The sequence below is a fragment of the Oncorhynchus masou genome, chromosome 21 (genome assembly GCF_036934945.1).
Source record: "Oncorhynchus masou masou isolate Uvic2021 chromosome 21, UVic_Omas_1.1, whole genome shotgun sequence".
In the NCBI taxonomy this organism is placed as follows: Eukaryota; Metazoa; Chordata; class Actinopteri; order Salmoniformes; family Salmonidae; genus Oncorhynchus; species Oncorhynchus masou.
In genome coordinates, this window is record NC_088232.1 from 28,730,863 (window position 1) to 28,747,370 (window position 16,508).

At 45.1% G+C, this 16,508-nt stretch overlaps 1 protein-coding gene across 1 annotated transcript in view; it reads left to right on the forward strand.

Annotated features, from left to right (window-relative positions):
* Positions 1-16,508, forward strand: part of aqr (aquarius intron-binding spliceosomal factor) — a 56,701-nt gene that overhangs the window by 3,446 nt on the left and 36,747 nt on the right. Inside the window, exons 10-18 of the mRNA XM_064927977.1 lie at positions 1,472-1,548; positions 2,589-2,653; positions 3,888-4,118; positions 4,680-4,783; positions 7,154-7,256; positions 8,710-8,830; positions 9,253-9,394; positions 9,627-9,805; positions 10,736-10,903. Coding sequence (XP_064784049.1) covers positions 1,472-1,548; positions 2,589-2,653; positions 3,888-4,118; positions 4,680-4,783; positions 7,154-7,256; positions 8,710-8,830; positions 9,253-9,394; positions 9,627-9,805; positions 10,736-10,903 — 1,190 coding nt within the window. The remainder of the gene's footprint in view (positions 1-1,471; positions 1,549-2,588; positions 2,654-3,887; positions 4,119-4,679; positions 4,784-7,153; positions 7,257-8,709; positions 8,831-9,252; positions 9,395-9,626; positions 9,806-10,735; positions 10,904-16,508) is intronic.

Below are 16,508 nucleotides of genomic sequence, written 5' to 3' on the forward strand. Positions count from 1 at the left end.
GGAGACATAGTCCTTCTGCCTGTGTCTGGACCAGGAGACATAGTCCTTCTGCCTGTGTCTGGACCAGGAGACATAGTCCTTCTGCCTGTGTCTGGACCAGGAGACATAGTCCTTCTGCCTGTGTCTGGACCAGGAGACATAGTCCTTCTGCCTGTGTCTGGACCAGGAGACATAGTCCTTCTGCCTGTGTCTGGACCAGGAGACATAGTCCTTCTGCCTGTGTCTGGACCAGGAGACATAGTCCTTCTGCCTGTGTCTGGACCAGGAGACATAGTCCTTCTGCCTGTGTCTGGACCAGGAGACATAGTCCTTCTGCCTGTGTCTGGACCAGGAGACATAGTCCTTCTGCCTGTGTCTGGACCAGGAGACATAGTCCTTCTGCCTGTGTCTGGACCAGGAGACATAGTCCTTCTGCCTGTGTCTGGACCAGGAGACATAGTCCTTCTGCCTGTGTCTGGACCAGGAGACATAGTCCTTCTGCCTGTGTCTGGACCAGGAGACATAGAGCCTGTGTCTGGACCAGGAGACATAGAGCCTGTGTCTGGACCAGGAGACATAGACCTTCTGCGTGTATTAGGACCAGTAGACATAGACCTTCTGCCTCTGTCTGGACCAGGAGACATAGACCTTCTGCCTCTGTCTGGACCAGGAGACATAGACCTTCTGTGTGTATTAGGACCAGTCGACATAGACCCTGTGTCTGGACCAGGAGACATAGACCCTGTGTCTGGACCAGTAGACATAGACCTTCTGCCTCTGTCTGGACCAGGAGACATAGACCTTCTGTGTGTATTAGGACCAGTAGACATAGACCCTGTGTCTGGACCAGTAGACATAGACCTTCTGCCTCTGTCTGGACCAGGAGACATAGACCTTCTGCGTGTATTAGGACCAGTAGACATAGACCTTCTGCCTCTGTCTGGACCAGGAGACATAGACCTTCTGCCTCTGTCTGGACCAGGAGACATAGACCTTCTGTGTGTATTAGGACCAGTCGACATAGACCCTGTGTCTGGACCAGGAGACATAGACCCTGTGTCTGGACCAGTAGACATAGACCTTCTGCCTCTGTCTGGACCAGGAGACATAGACCTTCTGTGTGTATTAGGACCAGTAGACATAGACCCTGTGTCTGGACCAGTAGACATAGACCTTCTGCCTCTGTCTGGACCAGGAGACATAGACCTTCTGCGTGTATTAGGACCAGTAGACATAGACCCTGTGTCTGGACCAGTAGACATAGACCTTCTGCGTGTATTAGGACCAGTAGACATAGACCCTGTGTCTGGACGAGGAGACATAGACCTTCTGCGTGTATTAGGACCAGTAGACATAGACCCTGTGTCTGGACCAGTAGACATAGACATTCTGCGTGTATTAGGACCAGTAGACATAGACCCTGTAGACATAGTCCCATCAAAGGCACAGTGATGTGTGTCACTAATTATTATTTCCCTGCCTTTATTTCCAGAGCTAAGATGGAGAGGACGTTCCTCTCTGCTCTCATTAAGAAGTTTCTTGGTGTTCTGGTGTCCATTTCCCCAGCAGGTAACATTTAGCAACACAGTTATGATTTATGAGCAAAGCAGTGTTTCATTATTCCCCACAAGCAGCAGGACACTGCGGAGGGGAGGGGTCAAGATTTACTTAGAAGAGATTCTCAAGGCTAAAAATGGACCTCATACAGAAAAAGTTGTCACACCTTGTTGTGCAAATGTATTTTAAAAGTTAGCAGAGGTACAAATCTTACTCTGGCGGCAAGCAGCCCAGCGGTTAAGAGTCTTGGGCCAGTAACCGAAAGGTCGCTGGTTCGAATCCCATAGCTGGCGAGGTGGGGGGGATCTGCCGTTCTGAGGCCGGGGAACAGTTCTCCCCGGGCGCCGATGAAGTGGATGTCGCTTAAAGCAGCCCCCCCCCCACCTCTGATTCAAAGAGGTTAGGTTAAGACACATTTTGTTTGAACGCATTCATTTATGCAACTGACTAGATATCCCCTTCCCTACCAGTGGCAGACGCTACTTGCTAGACCTTATCCTTGTATATGATTAGCCATAGATCTTTGATAGTCTTTATCTATGCGCAGACCTCATCTCTCTGTGACCGTCTCAGCTGTCGCCTTCTCTCAACTCAGACCTCATTACTGGTGTGAGGCCCACTTTTTCAACCCTCTATCTGTCCCAAAGTTCATCCTTTCCTTCTGACTTGACCCCACTTTGAAAGGGCAGTCCTGTCCAGATGCTCTCCCTCCTCACAGCCTCCATGGTGATGTAATGCAGGGTGACCAGACTCCTCCTAGCCAACCTGAATGCTCAGAATAGCATCTTTCCCAACATGCAGCTGGGTGAAGGTGGTCATGCTGAGACCCAGACTCTAATGGTCCTGGTCCACAGCACGGACACACTGATCTACCAGTGTGCTGCAGTGCCTGAGGAAGACACACACACCGCGTTCTCCATGCACGCCCGGGTCACTTCCTGGCACTACCTCTCACACACATCATCCCCCCCCCATTCCCTCCTGTGTGATAACGTGTATAGTCATGTATTTTATTACCTGATCTGAATGTCTCTCTATGTTGTCTCTCTCAGGCCCTGTACCCATGGAGAAGGTCCACTACTGCGAGAGGTTCATCGAGCTCATGATTGACCTGGAGGTAAGTAACACCATTTATAAGGGACGCTATGTTCTTGTTGTGTAGTTATGGGGGGTACCAGGCAGTCATTTCATATAGGATCAACTGAATATCTGCAATCACTGAGCATGCAAAGACACTTTTGAGTTCGCTGTACCTACCTGTACAGCTATTTCGGTCTTGATCTGTGTTGAGTATGGAACTCTGTCCCTGAATGACTGGTTTTTGTTGACTTAGAAAATCTAGGTTATTTCTAACATAGAGGTGTAAGTTCACAATGTAGCACGCTTTCTTATCCTCTCTACTCTGGCTTTATGATGACATGTAGCGAGGTGTCACAGTCAAGGTGGTCCCTTCCCTCTCCAGGCTGCAAGGTGACGCTGCTCCTGTTTCCACACAGGGAGGATAGGATGAATTGAGTTGTATTCCATCTGATGACAGGCTATACTTTTTTCCCCTGGCACCGGCAAGGCAAGCTGCCTCCAGAGAAATCCTTTCCCTCTCAGCAGTATCATTTTACAAAGGGATGGCTGAAATCTCATACTTGTCTCTCTGCAATGATATGATGATGCCCTGTGAGTGTCTGTATGGAAAAAGAGACCCTACATTTTACACTTCTGCTAGGCTGAGCTGTCTTATCTGTCATGGCTGGTTGGGGATCAAAGATGGCTGCCGTAGATAACGCTTGCCTGTGTTGTGAGAGGGTATAATCCTTTGCAGCACCTGCCTTCTGTATAGAGGTGAATTCAATGGAATAAATTAAGGTTCTGGTGTTGCCATTTTCCTTAAATGTTTCTGTATAAGTATTGTCATTGTTTTTCTCCTTTCCTCTTTTTTGGAAATGTGAACTCTAACCCTCATCAAAAAGTGTCCAAAACAACCTTCTCAAGTCGACCCTTTATCAATAGAGCCCTATTTATACTCTGGGCCTCAATGCTGGGAATTCTGTTTGGTAGCTGGATTGATCTGAATGACCCCAGTGACTGAGTCAATCCATATATGGACTAATCCTGGTTAGTGATGTTGCACCGTCTCCTTGTTATCAGCTACAGGGCTGGGCGGCATAGTAATAGTGGGCTGGATTTTAGAACGCCCTCAATGTGTTTAACATTCTGACTGAGGCCCCTTTTGTTTTTCTAGGTGTATGTGTGGAAAAATCAATAATTATTGAGGCTCTGGTCTCGTATAAAGGCTGCTGTTTCAGCATGGTTTTCCCATGATGTGTAATGTGTGCTTCCGTTCTGTCTGTGTTCAGGCCCTGCTGCCCACCAGGCGCTGGTTCAACACGGTGCTGGATGACTCCCACCTGGTGGTGAGCTGCCACCTGTCCAGTCTCATGCAGAGAGAGAAGGAGGGTCACCTCTTCTGCCAGTTACTGGACATGCTGAAGTTCTACACAGGCTTTGAGATCAATGACCAGACGGGCAACGCCTTGACAGAGAAGGAGATGACCACACTCCACTACGACAGAATCACTTCACTGCAGGTACACGCATACAACGCCATGCTGGCCTCCATTTTGTTTGGTTTCCCTACCTGTCTAGTTAAGAATGTGTTGTGTATTAAAATAGTTTATTTGATAGGGATTGTTGTTAACATCAGTGGCACATTTTAAGCGTTGAAAGTAGAGCGCGAGAGTCGCGTGCACCTGGGCGACATGGCCGGTGCTGTGAGTAAAACATGTACGGATATGAGTCATTCATGATTTAGTGACAGCTTCCAGGCGTCTTTGACAAGAAATAATGTCAAGTCACATTTCAGTCCCAGAGAGAATTCTCCATAGATTTCAGTGTTCAACATGTTTCATGATTATTATTTTTTTACCTCTCAACTTGATATGATCACATGCATCTTTGTATAACAATACAGGTTGGTTCATCTGTTCTTAGCTTGGCTCTCCATCTGTCCATCTCTCTCTTTGCACTACTTCTCTCTAGCCCCACATAGATGCTGGATTAATAAATGAGGGAAATCCGTAAGGTGCCTGACATCACACTGGCTCTGAGCTGTTTGCACCTGCTTTTAATGTTTGTGTGTTGTCTTTCAGAGGGCTGCCTTTGCTCATTTCCCAGAGCTGCAGGACTTTGCCCTGTCCAATGTGGCAGCAGTGGACACACGGGAATCCCTTACAAAACAGTTTGGTCATCTCAGGTAAAGTGTGTCTGTGTGATAGACGGGTGGGAGAAGAATCAATTGTTTGTGTGTGTGTGCGCTTCCTATCCTTGTCTCCTTTCCTCCTGGTCCTAGGTGCTGCTGGTTTGATATAGGTAACACTAAGTCTCAACAAGCCATATAGTGAAATATAAGCTGTTTTTGTGTGTGGAGGAAAACATCCATACACATCTAAACCTTTATCTTCACGCTACCGTGATGACAAACGGTGAGTTGTCACTGGCGTAACGCTAGCATCCCTAACGCTGCCCCCCCCCCGACAGTGAACGTTAGTCAGCCTGTGAGTCCTTGAATGTGCAGTAGAGTGGTACCAGCCAGAGGGAGAGAGAGAGGCTCGCCTCATTAATTGAATCGATATGCAGGAGCTAGAGAATAAACTCTTTGAACAGCTGTGTTTGTCAGATCATGTTAGGGAGTGGCCTCAGCAAAAAACATTCCCCCCTTTGACGGGGCCTTGTTAGTGTGTGTGGGGGGCGGCGGCAGGTAGCCTAGCAGTAACAAAAGGTCACTGGTTCGAATCCCCGAGCCAGCAAGGTGTGCCGTTCTGCCCTTGAGCAAGGCAGTTGTCCCTAATAACAACTGTTCCCCGGGCGCCAATGACGTGGGTGTCTCTGATTCTGAGGGGTTGGGTTAAATGCGGAAGATGCATTTAGTTGTACAACTGACTAGGTATCCCTTTTCCTATCCTTGTCTTCTTTCCTCCTGGTCCTAGGTGCTGCTGAGTTTGAGATAATTAACACTGGGTCTCAGCAAGCCAAGCAGTGAAGTATCAGAGCTGTTGTGTGAATTTATTCCAGAAGAGAGGAGCTCAAGCTGTCATTTCTCCTGTGTATTGTTATTCTCTTGAATGAAGCCAGGCTCTGCATTGTTATCCAGTCGCCCCACTGGCTACAAAGCAGCTCTGGAAACTCCACATATACCCATCACTTTTAACAAGGCACTTTTTTTACCCAGAAAACCTTATTTTTAATGCCAGCTATTTCAGCTGTGCTACCCACAAGATAAACTGCCACTCGTCCACTATTCCCGATTGATCTGCTAAGTACCCAAAACACACACAGACGGGGTATTTTTCCCTTTCAGTTTTAAAGGCCCAGTGTGGTAATAAATATGATTTATTTATTATATATATATTTCTTCACTATAAGTTTGGAATAATACTGTGAAATTATTGATTTATTTTCAATTAGACACAGACCACCACCCCTTGTCTTACAGGAGGAAGCTGTTCATTCTTGCCGATGCACGGAAAACCCAGCCAGCTGTATGTTATCCATGTCGTCGTTCAGCCACGACTCTGTCAAACACAAGATATGAGACGGTGGCAGAATTATTATGCACAAAATAAGTTAGAAATCATGCGGAAAAAACACATAATAGCACAATTGGTTAGGAGCCTGTTAAACGGCAGCCATCTCCTCCGGCGCCATTTTCCCCTCCCCTCTCAGACCACTCTGACTGTCCCAGCAGAATTCTTGCTTGAGAAATTGCTCTTAGCTAAGAATCTGTTTTTGTTTCTTTTTTACCCTTTAAAAATTGTTTTTTGAAAACAATTTCAGTAAGATACTTAATTGTTATCAGAAATAATTTGATATTGAGATAATTGCTGCATTTGTCTCCTTAACAACTCAAAGCAGCTATTTTAGCTTTGTCATGAAGTACAGTACAGCAGCGTGACCCATACCAGTCCCTAGACGGACCAACTGCATGGCCAGCAAAACCCACTGATCCGTGTGGTCAAATCATGGCATCATCACGAGCCTGCCCACACTTCTGCTCACAATGACACGTGTCCCGCTCTGTCTGTACGGACTCAGTCACAGTGTCTCTTTATACCAACCCCTGCCTGTGTCATGGCACATGCCGAGGCAGCCTCTGCCTCAGCTCTGAGAGATGGAGATGTGGTTGGATTTGAATAATCGCATCGACCCCGGCCCCTGAACACGCCATGCTGACAGAGCAGGACTGCAGTGGCCGCTACTTAGCAGAGCAGAGTTGAGGAAAACACGAGGACTAGCATACATTACATTGCAATTCTAGCAGGCACAGATTTAAGGAACAGCCTGTGTGTTGGGAAAATTTGGCACTTTTCACATTGTCAAATGAAGGGTAGCGACCCGGGCTCTGGAATAGGAGAGTTTTCCTCAGAAAAATAGAATCATCGGCACAGTGTAAATATTCTCCTAAATGTGCATTTCTACCCCTGGGTCTTCTTGTTGTAGTAAATAGACTGACTTAGCAGAAAATATACGACTGTTTAAATCATGATGCTCAAAGGAAATAAATATTAATTTGAAGTTTGTAATGTCAAATATGCTAACTTTGTTTTTTCTTTTTTCCTCCATGCAGTTCCAACACTCTCCACAGGGTGGCCTCGTATCTATGCCTCTTACCAGAGCTGGCAGAGGGACAGGACACCACCTATGAGAAGGAGGTCCTCCTGGAGCTGCTGGTAGGTGCTACGAAACAGGGAGACGTTGTCCTTAACCACTGATTGAGGATCAGGTATTTGTGTCATCGTCCTAATGCTTTAAGTTAGGAATGGGGAAAGGGGTGTCTGATCCTAGATCTGTGATTTAAGGGGGAAGGGAACGATAATGAGACGCCACCCAAGGTGCTTGGCTAAACCACAGCAACGTCAGGATATGGTCATTTTCAGAACAATAATTGCCTGGGGAGTGTAGCGGCATAACAGGTATTTGTGGCTTGTTTAAAAGCCACTCATTTATGCTTTTGACCTTGGAATTCAGTATGCAACCCCCAGCAATGTTTCTCTTATCCTAGGAAAAGACAGCAGTGGATCTGATTGCTCTCCACACACACCTTTTAGTCCCTCCTAAAAAACAGAAATCCAGTCTGTTAAACAATTCTCACCCCCCATAACCCTCCGTCACCAAGCGACCAGCCACTGACCTGCTCTGTCCTTACTACTGTAATTACCCACTTCAAGTCTTCTCTAGGCCTCCTCTCCCCACTACTGAAGAGAAGCTTTTCCATAATTAGCTGATTAGATTGTTTCCCAGAACCAATGTCAGGGGACTCATTTGGCCCCGGGTTGCCCTGGGCAACCGAAAATCTCCAAAGATTCCAGTTAGGTATTATGTGTCTGTCAGAGGCTCGGGGCGCTGTGCTGTACGGTAGGGAGCAGAGCAGCTCACACACACTGCAGAGTCTGCAATTAAACCTGGGGAAGGAGAGGACTGGAGTTATGCTGTGTTCAGCCTCGAGCTATCACTGTTCTGATGGTTATTTAATTTCCCCAAGACATTAACCAACCACTCTTGAATTCTGAACAGAATATTGTTTTTCCTTTTTAATATGGACTGAATTCCTAGGGGAAGTTGGGAACTTGAGTTTTCCTGGATTGCAGTGAATTTGATCCAACGTTATACTTGTTAGTTTTAAAATAGTCTGAGGTATTTGAACTGGACGTTACTTTCCATCGAGGCATAGGGTCTAGAGCTCTATGGACCTCTCTGCCAGTCCCTGATGGACGTGAGTATGACAACCCTGGGTTGGATAGTGCCTGGCAGAGAACACAGCAGTGTAACAGGATTAGCGCAGCATGGCAGTTATTGACAGTGGTCACATATGGGAACACAGGGATTATATAGTCTTCTGCATCATGTTTGGAACACAACCATCATTTAGGCCAAACCATTAAGGCCCCTGACCTAAAACACATGAATGAATGAGGAGTTTGTCGTGACAAGGGGATGGTGACTGGTGTGACGCAATACGTCCGACCCGATTTAATTCGACCAAACATTGTTCTTAATACCACTGATCTAGTGAGTAAGGGGGGGGGGATACGTGTTGCAAGGGCAGTCTGTACCAGAGTAGACCAATGGCTCGTTCATCCAATTTCTTTGTTTGTCTGTCTTCCTTCTCACACATTCTTCCAGGTGTCTCGTCATGAGAGGAGAATCTCCCAGATTGAGCAACTTAATCAAATGCCCCTTTATCCAACGGAGAAGATTATCTGGGATGAGAACATCGTCCCCACTGAGTACTACTCTGGCGAAGGTCTGTCTTTCTATGCTATCTCCTCGTAAACTCATCTCACACACACACACCGCTGTTATCCCACACCTCAGGGGCACCTTAGCTGGCATCCTCTTAATGGGCAATCCTCTTTAGGCTGGCTGGAGCACCTTCACCAGCTAAGATGCCTACAGCCCTGTAAAGCCATTGAAATCCATGAGCCTGCCAAGAGATTACAGGTGTAAAACTAGCTGTATAGTCGACTCTGCAAATGTATAGATGACTCTGCCACTGTTCTAGCTAAGGGATTGTCCCTGTCAAGTGGGTCCAGAATTGTTCCTGGTCAGGGAAAACACAGGGCCATGTTTGTTACTCTGAAATAGATGTGTAGGTAGTAGGTCTATTACCAATTACATGCATTTGTTCCCAAATCTGTTTCCTCTCTGCGTGTGTGTGTGTTCCAGGTTGTCTGGCTCTGCCGAAGCTGAATCTGCAGTTCCTGACCCTCCATGACTACCTGCTGAGAAACTTCAACTTGTTCCGTCTGGAGTCCACCTACGAGATCAGACAGGATGTGGAGGACGTGGTGACTCGCATGAAACCATGGTGAGCAGAGAACGCACACACTTAATAACTGATGGTAAAATAAGGTTGCCACATTTCTGTTTCTTTCAAATGTATATTTTTGTATCACTCATATATTATAACTCAATTTCTATTACATTCAGGCAGTCATAGTATGGTGATGTTTAGGGGCTGACCTGTTGTCTTGTCTTCCTATAGGCAGTCAGAGTATGGTGGTCTTTAGGGGCTGACCTGTTGTCTTGTCTTCCTATAGGCAGTCAGAGTATGGTGGTGTGGTGTTTGGGGGCTGGGCCAGAATGGCTCAGACCATCACAGCCTTCTCCATTGTGGAGGTGGCCAAGCCCAACATCGGCGAGAACTGGCCTGCCCGCGTCCGAGCGGACATCACTGTCAATCTCAACGTACGAGACCACATCAAACACGAGTGGGAAGGTACTTGACTCTCTTCTCCTATCTCTCCTTTCTCTATCCCCTGCTCTCTCGCGCTCCCCCTCTTCTTCCTTTTCAACATTCTGTCTATACCAGGTATTTCCAAACTGGGGCACGCGCAATGCTGTCGCGGATACGTCAAATAAAAATGGCATTCACATTAAAACATTTTTTTACAAATATTTCAAACAGTCCGTTTATATTTTCCAACGGGGCTATACATTTGGGTGAGGTTTTTTTCTCTCGCCTGAGTAGCCTCGTTTCACTGTCAAAAATAAAATTAAACCATCTAGTGTTCAGCGAAATAACACAATGTCAAAAACAGGTAGCTTAGTCAAATAATTAACATCCAATCACATTAACCATTACTCTCTCGCGGGAATTTCACTAATGGTCCGTATGTAGCCAAACGTAGCTGCTGCTCATTCCGTTTGCTCTAAAATGTATAAATGGCTTAAAAAAGTAAGGCCCGCGTCCATAGAGACTCATACCAGCTCAAATGGTAGTACTGCTAACCAGTAAGACTAGCTGGAAACCAGTAAGACTAGCTCTTAGCGTCGGCTAATGGGGATCCGAATTAATCAAATCAAGATTCATTGTTTTACCATGAACATATCAAACCATATGACATTGCTGACTGTAGCTCGCACTAGAGGTTGTTCTGTCAAATAGGAATGTTTTGAAGGATGAAATGTATGATGTGGAAATTGTGCTGGTTAATTTGTGAATTGATTTTAAATAAATCAATCTGTAGTTTTATTAAAGGGGCCTCTGCTCTCCACCCACACCTAGCAAACCTCAGCGTGCAGGAGGATGGCTCAATGTCATCTCAATATCCCCCTCTCCCCCCCTTGTATAATTACAACTTCATGTTTTAAAGATCAGCCGAGCGCTGACGGGGTGTTCTCTCTCCTCTCTCTTCACCTTTCCCAGGGCTGCGTAAGCACGACGTTTGCTTTCTGGTCACGGTGCGGCCCAACCTGCCCTACGGCACGCGCTTTGACCGCCGCCAGCCCTTTGTGGAGCAGACAGGCCTGGCTTACGTGAGGGGCTGCGAGGTGCAGGGCATGCTGGACGACAAAGGCCGTGTCATCGAGGAAGGTAGGTTGGCGCGCACACACAGATGTGCATACATGCACTTCCCACCGCCACAGGCACACTCATCCTGCCCATACACACTCACACATACTCATGTCACACACCCTTCGCATCATCCTCCTCCGACCCCCTAACTTCCAGCCCATGAAGTCTAGGTGGCATGGTTACACTCAACCAGAGAACTGACATGTTCACATTAACATTCCATTAACGTTAGGGCAACCCATCGCACCTGAACGCTTCTCAATGCTTCATTTATTCCATTTTATTCATGTAGAAAAGGACATGTTATACAGTACATTGTGAAAGTATTCAGTCCACATCTTGTTACGTTACAGCCTTATTCTAAAATGGATGAAATGAATAGTTTTCCTCATCAATCTACACACAATACCCCAGAAGGATAAAGCGGAAAGTTTAAAAAAAAATGTTTAAGTTTATGCAAATTTATAAAAACATACTTTACTTGTGTAAATATTTGGTGTCTTTGCTATGAGACTTGAAATTTCCATCGATCATGCATGATGTTTCTACAACTTAATTGGAGTCCATCTGTGGCAAATTCAATTGATTGGACATGATTTGGAAAGGCACACACTTGTCTATATAAGGTCCCACAGTTGACAGTGCATGTCAGGGCAAAAACCAAGCCATGAGGTCAAAGGAATTGTCCCAATCCGAGACAGGATCTGTGGAAGGGTACCGAAACAATTCTGCAGCATTGAAGAACACAGTGGCCTCCATAATTCTTTAATGGGAGAAGTTTGGAACCTCCAAGATTCTTCCTAGAGCTGGTCAAACTGAGCAATTGGGGGAGAAGGGCCTTGGACAGGGAGGTGACTAAGAACCTGATGGCAACTCTGACAGAGTTCCTCTATGGAGAAGGGGGATCCTTCCAAAAGGATAACAATCTCTGCAGCGCTCCACCAATCAGGCCTTTATGGTAGAGTGGCCAGCCGGAAGCCACTCCTCAGTAAAAGAACCATGACAGCCTGCTTGGAGATTGCCAAAAGGCACCTAAAGACTCTTAGACCATGAGAAACAAGATTCTCTGATCTGATGAAACCAAGATTTAACTATTTGGCCTGAATGCCAAGCGTCACATCTGGAGGAAACCTGGTACCATCTCTACAGTGAAGCACAGTGGTGGCAGCGTCATGATGTGGGGATGTTTTTCAGTGGCAGGGACTGGGAGACAAGTCAGGATCGAGGGAAAGATACACAGAGCAAAGTACACAGATCCTTGATGAAAACCTGCTCCAGAGCGCTCAGGACCTGAGACTGGGGTGAAGGTTCACCTTTCCTACAGGACAACCACCCTAAGCACACAGCCAAGACAATGCAGGACTGGCTTCGGGACAAGTCTCTGAATGTCCTTGAGTGGCCCAGCCACAGCCCGGACTTGAACCCGATCGAACATCTCTGGAGATACCTGAAAATAGCTGTGCAGCGACTCTCCACATCCAAACCTGATGGCGCTTGAGAGGATCTGCAGAGAAGAATGGGAGAATCTCCCCAAATACAGGTGCGCCAAGCTTGTAGCATCATACCCAAGAAGATTTGAGGCTGTAATCGCTGCCAATTTTGCTTCAACAAAGTACTGAGTAAATGGTCTGAATACTTATGTAAATGTGATATTTCGGAAATATTTTTTATTTGCCAAAATGTCAATCTGTTTTTTGCTTTTTCATTATGGGGTGTTGTGTGTAGATTGAGGTGGGGGGGTCTGAATACTTTCCAAATGCACTGTATGACAGGCTGTTCTAGACTCCAACATGACATCCATAGTCTCAGATCCATCCTATTGAAGCTGTGACTGGGCTGCCATGGTTTTTCTTTCCGCTAATGTTTGCCTATGAAAAGAGACATTCAGGCATACTACCCTGATCGAAGGTCAGTTTTGCATTACCCCTCCTAATGATTAAGGTTATGATTGGGGAAGTGTACGCTGATCCTAGGGCTACTACAGACAGCTTCTACCTAGAGACTTCCTCTTCCACCAGCAGTGTTCAGAGCGGGCTATTGGAGTGTATAATGTCCGGTTAACCTAAGTGTTCCTCCTTTCCCCTGTCTGAACATGTGCCCGTGCACCAAATCAAATCTAATTTATTTATATAGCCCTTCGTACATCAGCTGATATCTCAAAGTGCTGTACAGAAACTCAGCCTAAAACCCCAAACGGCAAGCAATGCAGGTGTAGAAGCACCACTACCAAAGCACTATGTACCTTCTTCACTCCTCTCCATATTCCCACTGTATTAAAAATGTAGAGAGAGGTGCTAACTGGGCTGGTGTATCTATGTAACGAGCCTAGCGCTGTTTAAACTTTCAGATGCCCATAGGGCCGAACCAGGCACAGGCATATCACATGTATCACTGGGCTCTTTGTGAAGAGTGGTGCTATCATTTGTATCTATTTATTTATCCTCCATTTATTCAGCAACCCAATAGAGATTTAAAAGCTTTTATAGCTGGGGGGCTTTTTTGCCTGGTCTACATTGCCATAAGCTGTAAAAGTCAGCAAAGCTGGAAAGAGCTCAAAGATACAAACACTTAAATCTGATTTTTGGCTACTTTTCCCTACTGGCTGCCTACCTGCCTAGCTCTTCAGACACCAATCTCCAGCTGTCCTCAGCCCTTTATTCCAGTGTGTAAGTGTCCTCCTTCTCGCCACTCATTCGTCAATTGCACCACGCTACTTTTAGTAGAGGGGATTTAAAGGAAATGCATGGAACAGGGGCCACCGGCTTGAGTTTCACTACCAAGGCTCTGGACTATGGCACCACCAATACTCCCATTTAAATGTTTGTGAAAGGTGAGACACACACAGGCGCGTCAGTGGCTCCCTATGGGAATAAGTCTAAAGCCTCCAGCCTGTGTGTGTGAGAGGCATGAGAATGTAATGTGTGTCGGTGCTGAGGTGGGAGATGAGTGGCATGAGAATGTAATGTGGGGGTGGGCGATTAGTGGCCTGGACTAGGATTTGGAAGCTTAGCTCTCTTGGGGACCAGGAGAGATGCCCTGGTATTCATGAAATGGTAGGCAGATGACCCCTAAAAGATATTTTTGGGGGTCTGGCCAGTGTAACTAATGCTTCTCTGATTTCAAGGTCTTTCATCTTTCTCTCTCCTCTCTTGCTGTGTGTCCTTGTGCTACATAAGTGATGAACGTGGCCAGGCTCATATACCACCGCCGTATATCATTAGCCACGCATTGGCTCATACACTATGTTTGAGAATTAATTGGGTTATCAGTAAACCTCCAAATGCAATTTTGGGGTTAGTTGAGTTGCATGCAATGATGTATATAAAAACCCTGGATTGCTGATGCTATGTATTGGCTAGTGAGCGGCTTTGAAGCCACCGATCGGCCATATTGGCACTCCCCAGAAGGAGCAGTCCTCCATAGGAATGAATGGTGTTCTACAGTATTTACATTTTAATGTTTCAAGGACAAAATTATATGTATTTAATTGTTTTTGTTGTAGTGGCGACAGTAATATTAGAATGTTACGTCCCTAAAGTACAGTTTAACAATGTGTTCATGCTTTTTAAGAAATGTTTAGCTCACATAATATACAGTTGGAGTCGGAAGTTTACATACACTTAGGCTGAGTCATTTAAAAATAGTTTTTCAACCTCTCCACAAATTTCTTGTTAACAAACTATAGTTTTGGCAAGTCGGTTAGGACATCTACTTTGTGCATGACATGACACAAGTGATTTTTCCAACAATTGTTTACAGACAGATTATTTCACTTATAATTCACTGTATCACAATTCCAGTGGGTCAGAAGTTTACATACACTAAGTTGACTGTGCCTTTAAACAGCTTGGAAAATTCCAGAAAATTATATCATGGCTTTAGAAGCTTCTGATAGGCTAATTGACATAATTTGAGTCAATTGGAGGTGTACCTGTGGATGGATGTATTTCAAGATCTACCTTCAAACTCAGTGCCTCTTTGCTTGACATTATGGGACAATCAAAAGAAATCAGCAAAGACCTCAGAAAAAGGATTGTAGACCTCCACAAGTCTGGTTCATCCTTGGGAGGAATTTCCAAACGCCTGAAGATACCACGTTCATCTGTACAAACAATAGTACGCAAGTATAAACACCATGGGACCACGCAGCCGTCATACCCCTCAAAAAGGAGACGTGTTCTGTCTCCTAGAGCTGAACGTACTTTGGTGAGAAAAGTGCAAATCAATCCCAGAACAACAGCAAAGGACCTTGTGAAGATGCTGGAGGAAACAGGTACAAAAATATCTATATCCACAGTAAAACGATTCCTATATCGACATAACCTGAACTGTTCCAAAAAAAGCCAGACTACGGTTTGCAACCACATGGGGACAAAGATCATACCTTCTGGAGAAATGTCCTCTGGTTTTATTAAACAAAAATAGAACTTTGGCAATAATGACCATTGTTATGTTTGGAGGAAAGGGGGGGGGGCTTGCAAGCCAAAGAACACCATCCCAACCGTGAAGCACGGGGGTGACAGCATGTTGTGGGGGTGCTTTGCTGCAGGAGAGACTGGTGCACTTCACAAAATAGATGGCATCATGATAACGGAAAATTATGTAGATGTTTTGAGATGTTGCTTCAATATATCACTCAGGAAGTTTAAAGCTTGGTCACATTTGGGTTTTCCAAATGGACATTGACCCCAAGCCTACTTCCAAAGTTGTGGTAAAACAGCTTAAGAACAACAAAGTCAAGTTATTGGAGTGGCCATCACAACGCCTTGACCTCAATCCTATAGAAAATATGTGGGCAGAACTGAAAAGGCGTGTGCGAGCAAGGAGGCCTACAAACCTGACTCAATTACACCAGCACTATCAGGAGGAATGGGCCACAATTCACCCAACTTAGTGTGGGAAGGCTACCCAAAACATTTGACCCAAGTTAAACAATTTAAAGGCAATCCTTCCAAATAGTAATTGAGTGTATGTAAACTTCTGACCCACTGGGAATGTGATGAAAGAAATCAAAGCTGAAATAAATAATTCTCTCTACTATTATTCTGACATTTCACATTCTTAAAACAAAGTGGTGATCCTAACTAACCTAAAACAGGGAATTTTTACTGGGATTACATGTCAGTAATTGTGAAAAACTGAGTTTAAATGTATTTGGGTATGTAAACGTCCGACTTCAACTGTATTTTAAAAGTATGCATGAGGTGTCTGTAATAGAATAAACGTGGTAACAACACATGTTGACATTAAGACATTTCTATAGCTTCCAAAATCGTTTTTTACAACGGTGGGGAAGTGCCAAGATAGGTGGTGCTGTTTTGAACCACCACACTGTCACTCATCGTGTGTGTGTACAGTATATAAATCAATGGTTGCATGTCACAAGATCACATACCAGTTTCTGCCTTGCGTGCATTTTTTAAAAGTGAATTCATACTAAAAACAATTACTTTTAAATATTAAACTTTTTACAATCCTATCATATATTTTCTTTAAATATATTATTTTTACTACCCTATTCCTGCTGGAAATGCACAGGTAAACGTTTTAACTTTTGTGCAAATACGTATTAATTCAATCTTGACCATAATGTACCACAATGTGTTGTCCATATTCTATTCCC